We start from the raw sequence: 9810 nt of genomic DNA on the forward strand, positions 1-9810 counted from the left end.
CATTGTGTATTTGTTTAACTCAATTTTATTTATTTATTATTTGTATTCACAATCTATGCAATAAACTAAAAAACTATATCAAAATAATCAAGTCTTTTCCATTATTTTTATTATTATTATTATTTGACTGCTGCTTTCTTAGATGAAGTGAGCAAAGGTAAGGAGAAGTACAAAACCATTGCCCAGGAACTGGAATACGCCGATCTTAATAACTATTAACGTAGCAACAAATCCAGATTCAGTTCAAACGAGATTTACAAAACGGAGTCCAATGGAGCCTTTCGTCATCCAGCTACAAAAACGTTTTACTTAAGCATTCTCACATTATAAATAATCCAAATTTTTAGCCATAAAATATATATAGAAATATATTTCAATTGGATGTTTGTATGAAACAGCTTGACTCCACAGAAAATACTGCCAGTCAATGCATGGATGGCAAATTACATGAAGTTCAGCTTAAGCCACAGATTCCTTATTTATATCTCTCAATATCTCTGAAGCCCACCAGTCAATAGCTTATTATATAATAACTTAGCTTCATATACCGCACACACTTTCTTTCGATAGAGCATTCGGTCAATTTTTTAATGGATTAAATGGAATTTATGCTTGACTAGTTGGAAAATGTATCTAAAATAAGTTGAAAATTTCTATGGCCTTCGCAAACAAATGAAATGTAAAAGAAAAACTAAAATCAATATTAATAAAATATACACATTCATAGCTTTTGTAATTGTGAAACATACAAATTCAATATGTACAAGTATTTTTAAACAAATTAAACTTGATTTATCAGTTATTAAGCGTTTCTATTTTTGTGACAAATAAATGGAAAAACAAATTCTTTTGCATAAAAATATGAAAACGAACGATTTTTTCTTTTAGTATTTGTGGAAAATTGAATAGAAGAAGTTTTCCAGAACGTCTTTCATAATGAGATTTCTAAGAGCTTTTAACTATAAATGTATATTTACTTGAAGTGAGTATAAATAACTAGTAAATATAAACAAATGATGATTTGGTAATTTAGTGATGATAATAAGGGGAGTCCTGCAAATATTTAGAATGAAGAAAATCATCGTGTATATTACTCAAAGGGTTAAAAGGAGTTATAAATGATTTGATTGATGATTCTCGAGAGGTGATAGCTTCTTCAAGTTTATAGATCTAATTCTGTCCCTGGATTTTTTTATATATTACTAGATATATATACATCTGAAGTTAACAATTTCTTAGTAGAAAGTAAAATCGAATTAAAAATATTATATACATATTTTTCGTAGTCGTATGTCGATTGATATATATATATATATATATATATATATATATATATATATATATATATATATATTAATAATAATAAGGTTCTGCTGTTGCTCATTTTCAAGTGCATAATTATTTCTGAATTAGAAGTTCTCGTTTCTTTTACTTTAGAAGAGTAAACAAAATTATTCTAAGTTCTAGATAAAAGGTTAGAATAACAAATAGAACGTTAAAAATGATGCATGTAGAAAGTTAAGTGATGCTGGAAGGTCTCGTGCTTTTTACTTCAGCTAGAAATACCCTGTATTGCTAGCCATAACCTTACTATTAAATTGCATATATGCACAGTTCAGGGTGAATAAATTGCTCAATATTTAAGATCAACATCAACTTCATTAAAAGAAAGTTAAGCTTACAATAGTAGATATATTCTCATCATATTCGTTCTATACAAATTTATACACATATATAATCAGGCAGAACCAAGCAGCTCTAACTCCATAAACTATTAATATTCCAGATGACATAGCAGAAACCAATAAAAGATTATTGTTTGGAATATTTATTAAAATATAAATTATAATCATTCTTTATACTTAAATATTTTGTTTCTATTCATTTGTTCTTGAAGCTCTAACTTCAGAAATTTTTCATTCTAGTTGTATTTTTCTTGTGCCACGTCACAGACATATATATATATATATAGTTCGAAATTGGTTTGCACCGCGTGAAAAAAAAATTGAAAAAAAATTTCTCAATATTTATTTAATCAAAATAGATTTTCATCTTGTTAGCCGTGTCCGACTCGGGCATATTTCGTATATTTATGGGCTATTTATAGTCGCACTTTGGATGGATACAGATACAGAAGACGAAATAAAAAAAAATACAAAATAAAAAAATATATACCAATGTTTGTATATTTTCAATTAAGAGAAAGGAAACGCATAATTTTCACGCCTGTCTGTGAGACATCATCTGCCTTGAATGCAGTAAAAGAAAATGCGAGCATGGCCGAGTAGAGCGAGAGAGTGAAAGAGGAAAAAATAGCTTGCTCTTTGTGAGATCTGTTGCATGCATACACGGATACATTAGGCTACATATATATATTTGGGGAAATATCGAGGGAAATTTCAAATGGCCCATGAAAAGTTGCGAAAGCGCTTTATTTTTTTAATGGGAAATTTTACGAAATTAAAAATTATTCAATACTGCGTGCCACTGTATGAGTGTGTGTATGTGCGTATGTGTGTAACTATGTGTGTGCGCGCCTTGCGTTATTTCTTGGGGTCGCTTTCTCGGCACCGCTACTTGGTCAGCATCAGTGTTCTCGGGGTTTCGACAGCGTATAGTGTGTTTGGAACGCTAAGGTTAGTTGCGGCTGCTGCCAGGATTTTTGCATTGGGAATATAAAAAAAGATATATATACAAATCTATTGGAAAAATGTATAATATAGTTTTGACTAATCTGCGCAATTATAAAAAAAGGAACTTCGAATAAAAAAATTTGATAAACTTAAAAAGAAGTGAAAAGTGCAGTCGAAATGCAAAAATTCCAAATTGATTTCTGCATAACGAAATTTAAAAAAAATTGTATATATATTTATATATAATATATATAGAATTCAGTTATTAAATGTGCATATGTATGTGTCTATAAATAAACCTTATAATTTATAAAAAAAAAAATTAAATAAAAATGAATAACTCAAAAAGTGTAAAAGAACGTAAAGAAAATAAATTTGTTACTCTTTATTGTTCGAATTATATAGTATAACAAATTTATGATATGAATGTTGTGAGAAAATTCGCTTATAAGGAATTTTGTAACTAAATCTGACAAAAATATCCGCCTCTGTATGTGTATGTGTGAGTGTGTATGAGTGAACAATTTGCACACACATTCATGTTCGAAAAGCTGCACATACACATATACATATACATACATATGCACATACGCACAATTTTCACACACAACTAAAACGAAAAGCTGCTGCATAGCAGATTTCTATTATTCTATAAAATTAACTACAGACAGACACCTGCCTCTCGCACATGCACAGATATACATATATATACATATACACAGATACAGATTCAGATACAGAGCAGCAACTTTAAAGATTTTATTTTTAACTCTACATGAAACTTAGACGAGAAAGCTTTTCCCAGTGAGCTTTTCTGATCTCATGAACGAACATTTTGCTAATGGTAATTTATCCTTGAGTTTGTTTTTGGCCATTTGTCAGAAATGCTCGGAAATTATTAGAGAGCAGATGTCGAGAAATAGCTATGAATATATTATATGCATATATATATTTATATTTATATATATATATATATATATATATATATATATATATATATATATATATAGTATATGTGTGCCGCCCACACGATATTTGTCTTGAATAGAAACACAAATTTTTCCGATTAAGCTATATGTGAAGAGGACTGAAGGCCACAGAATTCAATATGTAAAATCAATATGCAAAGTAAAAATATAAATTAATTGTATTGAATCTGAAGACTAAATTGAATTCTAAGTAGGATAGAATTAATTGAATTCCCCTATCAGACTCAAGTCTCAAGCAATTCTCTGAACATTTCATTTAAATTTAACTTTTAAACTCCTGTAAAGCCTTGGGATCCCCTGGCTATATGAAATTAACCCTGTTCGACTACAACATCAATGACTTTGCCCTACTTAGAAGGAAACGCACACGTCCAACCATGAGCATCTTACGTAGAGGCAGACGCCTACACAAATTGTGACCCCAAAAAAGAAACGAGCTGAAAATGTTCAAATTGCAATCAACGTATTTATATATGTATATCTATATATATATATATATATATATATATATATATATATATATATATATATATATATATAGAAATACATATAGATTTTCTGCGTTAATTTTGAAAGACTCTAGAATTACAGGCCAGGCCGAAATGTCCAAAAAGCGCCAGCAGCATTCTATACGTATATTAGACTGGATATATTCACATGCAAAGCATATCAGATTTATTTTTAAACTCTTTGAAAATCGTACAACAAACAGAATGGACAACGAGCGGGAGAGAGATAGAGGGAGCAATATAGATCGTTCAGACTTTTTAGTGGGCGTAGAAAAATTCGTTAGCTTTGATAAGTTTTCAGCAAAAACAAATTCTGTTTACATTTCGGTTTTATATATGGATATATCTATATATGCAGCTATATATACCTGTATATTATGTACTCCAAAGCCATATAGCAATAGCCTTCCAGATTACATTGGCTAAAGTAAACATTTTGTGCTTTTTAAAGTGCATTTTAATGAGCTGTGAAAAAAGATTTGAAAGCCATTTGAATTGTTGAGAGAAAAAGTGCAGAAGATCTTATAAATTTAGATTTTAGATATAGATAATATAGAATATATGTAAAAACATATTTATAATGTTGATAATAAATAAACAAATATAAAATATAAATATTAAATAAAAAAACGTATAATGTATATAAAAAATATATATTAAATATAAAAAATTTAGAATATATATAAATACATTATATATATAAAAAATATATAATATATATGAATAAATATTTATATTTTAAATATATATAATAAAAAATATATAAAAATATATAATATATATATAAAAAAATATTTGTCTAATATATTTATATGTATATGTTTTTATCACTTATTTTGAATACCCTTAATACTAACAGAATCAAATATTTTACATAAAATGAAACAAAAACATAATTAAAAAAGAAAATATGCGCCTTAAGCACTTAGTACAAAAAAACTGATATTTGAATGTTTTCTTTTAACGCTTTTCTTCTGTTCGTTTGCAGTGCCTTTTTCCAGTTTTCTTCCCTCCTAAGCGAATAACAAAAACACAAACACCATGGACGCCATCAAGAAGAAGATGCAAGCGATGAAGCTTGAGAAGGATAATGCCATTGACAAGGCAGATACCTGCGAGAATCAAGCTAAGGATGCCAACTCCCGCGCCGACAAACTCAATGAGGAGGTGCGCGACTTGGAGAAGAAATTTGTTCAGGTTGAGGTCGATTTGGTCACCGCCAAGGAGCAGCTGGAGAAGGCCAACACCGAATTGGAGGAGAAGGAGAAACTGTTGACCGCCACGGAGTCCGAGGTAGCCACCTTGAATCGTAAGGTGCAACAGATTGAGGAGGATTTGGAGAAATCTGAGGAGCGCTCAACCACCGCACAACAGAAGCTGTTGGAGGCCACACAATCGGCCGATGAGAACAACCGTATGTGCAAAGTATTGGAGAATCGTTCCCAGCAGGATGAGGAGCGTATGGATCAGTTGACCAACCAATTGAAGGAAGCCCGCATGCTCGCTGAGGATGCCGATACCAAGTCCGATGAGGTCTCCCGCAAGCTGGCCTTCGTTGAAGACGAGCTCGAAGTGGCTGAGGATCGTGTCCGCTCCGGTGAATCCAAGATCATGGAGTTGGAGGAAGAACTGAAGGTGCATACAACGCAGAAATTCTCTTTCTTTAGATACTAAAGAACAGTTCATCTCAAATATAGGTTGTCGGCAACTCGCTGAAATCTCTGGAAGTGTCCGAGGAGAAGGCCAACCAGCGCGTTGAGGAATTCAAGCGCGAGATGAAGACCTTGTCCATCAAGTTGAAGGAAGCCGAACAGCGCGCCGAACAGGCTGAGAAGCAAGTCAAGCGCCTGCAGAAGGAGGTCGACAGGCTAGAAGGTATGTCAATCTTTAATCAAACTATAACTCCACATTATATATTCTCAAACCAAATCGGTGCGCCAATGAGATGCGCCTGCACCTGCCCTATACACGATATGTAAATATCGCATTCAAGTTCTAAAAACTCAAGCTTCAACTAATGCGAACAGTCTAAATATATATATATATATATATATATATATATATATATATATATATATTTATATCAAATACTATAATGTACATATGTTGATTATCCACATAATACACGCTGCTTTTATTAATTGTACATATGTAATATAATTATAAAATAAACAACAAATGCTTTTTGCAGACCGTCTCTTCCATGAGAAAGAAAAGTACAAAGCAATCTGCGACGATTTGGACCAGACATTTGCTGAACTTACTGGATATTAAAAAACAAACAAGAAAAACCAATTGCCAAACAGTTCCCATAATGACATACACACGCACGCACACACTGACATACACCCAAATTTACAGACTAGCAAATGTATTCCCCTATCATATATCATAATCCCAACTTTTGGACTCTGTGCAGATCAGTCACAATTTACACTGTAAATAATTTGTATAGTCTTGTGGTTGCTCTCCAACATACCACCCAGCCCTAAAGATAATCTTACACTGTAAAAAAAGAAACAGTTCCACTCTCAATATGCCAACTGTAGTTATTTATGCTTTCGAAACAACAGGTGATTTCCGTTATGTTTAATATATATATTGAAAAAAATAAGTTTCTGTTCAGTGCAAAGTTATTTTCTTTTGTTCAATGTGGCATGTTCGATTGTCTTGCCTACCCAGACACAAAAACAAGCCCAACTTTCGACTATACTATCTGTGCAGCTTCTTTGCTGCTCATCTCTCATTATCTAGACTTCAGTTCGGATAGCTTTGGTCCAGGCTCTACTTGACAGACGTTGCATACTCACTCATGTAGCTCAGTTTCTGGTCATCAAACGCTCTTTCATCACACACTTAGAAGTTCATGTTCCACCCAAGTCCACTCTAGACACCTGACTCAGATCCAACCTGCATTTCTTTATGTAAATTAAAAATACTAATTGAATAAGAAGACATTTATTTATGTAAACGCTTGTAAACGGCGCAAAACTAAAATGAAATATTAAACAAGCACACTTATTTCTTACAGTGTATTACAGCCAACTGCCAACTGCTGGCAACGTGGTTCAAGACTTACGTTACTTGTGTTCAAATAAATGTTGCACTCTCTGTTTATTTACCCGACGAACTTCCATGCCAATTATTAATATTTAATTTACATTATTCGTTCCACAGACGAGCTGGGCATCAACAAGGACAGGTACAAGTCTCTGGCCGACGAGATGGACTCCACATTCGCCGAATTGGCTGGCTACTAAGCGTTGCCTCTGCTCCGGACGATAGTAGAGAAAGAAGAAGAGGAACTCAACTAAATGTAAACGATTATCATCTCAATATCATTTTGCAAATCAAAACAGAATCAAAATACCAAGAACAACATCTATTGTGTATATCTTTTAACCAAATCTATTTCTAAATAAATAAATAACAACAATAACAACAACAATGACATCGACAACAGCAGCAACAACAACCGCCACATAATATCTGAATTCAAGAATAATTTTTTGTATTTTTAAAGTCATGTTTTAAAAATATTAAGAACTCGAGCAGTCACTAACACTCCAGAGCTAGAAGCACGAGAGATTAATAAAAATATATACAGAGAACGAGAGAAAGAGAGAGCGAATGCGAGAAAGAGAGAGAGCTAATATGTATCTATGCTGTTAAGAATGAAGAATGGTTGAAAATTTCAAATTTTATAATATATTAAAGAAAAAACCCAGAAAATACGATAAAAAAAACTATATAAAAATTTATAAAAAAATTACAAAAAAAATTATATGTTGATGTTTGCTTTGATGAGAACTTACAACTTATTTTCTTTGCATGGAACAGAACTCTCAATTCTTGTTTGTGGGACTTTTTTTAAAGGGATAGTTGAATTTATTCAAAGGTTTTGATGAATATGGGTTGACTCTATGGTGCCAAGGGAAATTGTCACATTGCGAATTTTCAGCATAAATTTAAGGATTAAAAATCGATTATCGACTATGACGGATTTTGTTTCAAATTTTGACCGTATAGTCATCTTTTGGGTTTCTGCGTAAAGCTTGAGAAACAGATCTTCATATTATTTTCAAAAGAAATGCAAAACACGTTGGGAAAACCCCTCCATACAAACCAAATAAATAAAACGAAACGAAGTGCGTCATCGAACGGCACCGAAGTCGAGAAGAGACCTTCGTTGCAACATGGCTAAGCCGATGGCTAATAAGCAGTCAAAATAAGTCGCACTGAAAGTCAAATTGAATCTCATGGCAACCACTCGAAATTTCGTAGGTCTCCCGAGAGCACTTGCCAGCATGTGGGCAGAGCGAGAAACGCGCTCCACAGCTCACGGATGCTGGTCGACTTGATCGTGGATCGTCCGCCTCTAAAGCCATCAATGAGCATCAAATCAATTCAGCGAAATGGATTATCAAGCTTTAATCATATGCCAACTGCCATTTCTTTTAAAGCGTAAACGATTTGTGAATGGAAAAGACAAATTCAAACTATCAAAACTTGTGTCGTTTAAGTCAGAGTTGAATTTATGTTGTGAAAAATATCATGATAAATAAATATGAATTAAAAATTGAAATTTGAATAGATTTTGAGTCTGATTTGTTATCAAACAAAACTAAAAATAGTTGTGATTGTATTTATTATTTCAACAATATCTCTAAAAAAATTGCTTATAACAAATTTAATAATTAATATATATTAATTATTAATTATTTTAATTATTTTAATAGCAAAAACATTAAATTTATATCAAAGCAACTCCATAATAAATACAAAAAGTTTCGGTAACATGGCTTACGGCTCGAACCAGTTTAGCTCATAAGCTAGGTCTTTTTATTAACCTCAAAATTAGATTTAAATCAAAATTTGAAATAAAAATACAATTAATAAACTTTTAAGAATTTGTTTTTAGTTTTAAAAGTAGTCGTTTTTGAACACTTTTTTTATTTATGTCTCTGTTATCTATATACATTGGAAAACTCCCATCAATTAGAGCACATTTTTTAACACTTTGAAAAAAAAAATTATATTAAAACAAGTGGCTTAATAATTTTTTATGATTCTAAACACCAGTAAGAAAAGGTTGTTACAATGAAAAATGATTTCTGCTTTATAAAACTTGTTTTAAAACGAAGAAAATAAACCTTAGCTTGCCAGTATTAAGGTAATAAGGTAATAAGTGAAGTTAATTAATTTATATTTATCAATAAAGTGGAGTATGCAATTAAAGCGCAATCTTAATGAGTTTAACAACAATGACGAAAAAGGCGCCGCCGTCAAATAGACTTCAACAAACAACAACAAACAAACAGCGACAAACCCAATGACTTACATTCGTGAAGAGCGTCGGAGAAAGTGAAATTTTGCATTTCACGCAGGTAAAAAAAAAAAATAAATATGAAAAAGACAGCGCCATGGTCATGGCAGAGCCAGCCCCAACCACAGCTCCAATTGAAGCTCAGTCTCCGTCTCAGTCTCAGTCTCAGTCTCAGTCTCCGTTTGAGTGCCACGCGAAGCGGACGCCACTCTAAGAAACCGAAAGTGTTTTTCCTTTTCGTTTTTATTATTTATTGTATTTCTTATGTTTATTATTCGTTTCGAGTGTGAGTGGAATCTTTAAGCAAACATTACATGTCGGCAAAGAAATTAATGATGTGTCGTCATGTCGGC

At 32.1% G+C, this 9810-nt stretch overlaps 1 protein-coding gene across 2 annotated transcripts; it reads left to right on the plus strand.

Annotated features, from left to right (window-relative positions):
* The first annotated feature begins 2539 nt into the window (after positions 1-2539).
* On the plus strand, positions 2540-7735 carry LOC111602986 (tropomyosin-2). Of its 2 annotated transcripts, none has more exons than XM_023320382.2 (4): positions 2540-2636; positions 5120-5766; positions 5829-6006; positions 7309-7735. In XM_023320382.2, exons 2-4 carry the CDS (start codon positions 5173-5175, stop codon positions 7389-7391), a joined length of 855 nt encoding a protein of 284 aa, XP_023176150.1. In that variant the 5' UTR covers positions 2540-2636; positions 5120-5172; the 3' UTR covers positions 7392-7735. The 2 variants fall into 2 exon arrangements, with proteins under 2 accessions (XP_023176150.1, XP_023176149.1); XM_023320381.2 differs by lacking the exon at positions 7309-7735 and adding an exon at positions 6323-6484.
* Positions 7736-9810: the final 2075 nt, after the last annotated feature.

Source organism: Drosophila hydei, unplaced genomic scaffold (assembly GCF_003285905.1).
Source record: "Drosophila hydei strain 15085-1641.00,03,60 unplaced genomic scaffold, DhydRS2 tig00000063-arrow-pilon, whole genome shotgun sequence".
Classification (NCBI taxonomy): Eukaryota; Metazoa; Arthropoda; class Insecta; order Diptera; family Drosophilidae; genus Drosophila; species Drosophila hydei.

Coding starts and splice junctions, on each gene's coding strand:
- LOC111602986 (XM_023320382.2), top strand. CDS start 5,173: ATGGACGCCATCAAGAAGAAGATGCAAGCGATGAAGCTTGAGAAGGAT. Junction 5,767..5,828: donor AGTTGGAGGAAGAACTGAAG/GTGCATACAACG, acceptor TCTCAAATATAG/GTTGTCGGCAACTCGCTGAA. Junction 6,007..7,308: donor GGAGGTCGACAGGCTAGAAG/GTATGTCAATCT, acceptor TTCGTTCCACAG/ACGAGCTGGGCATCAACAAG.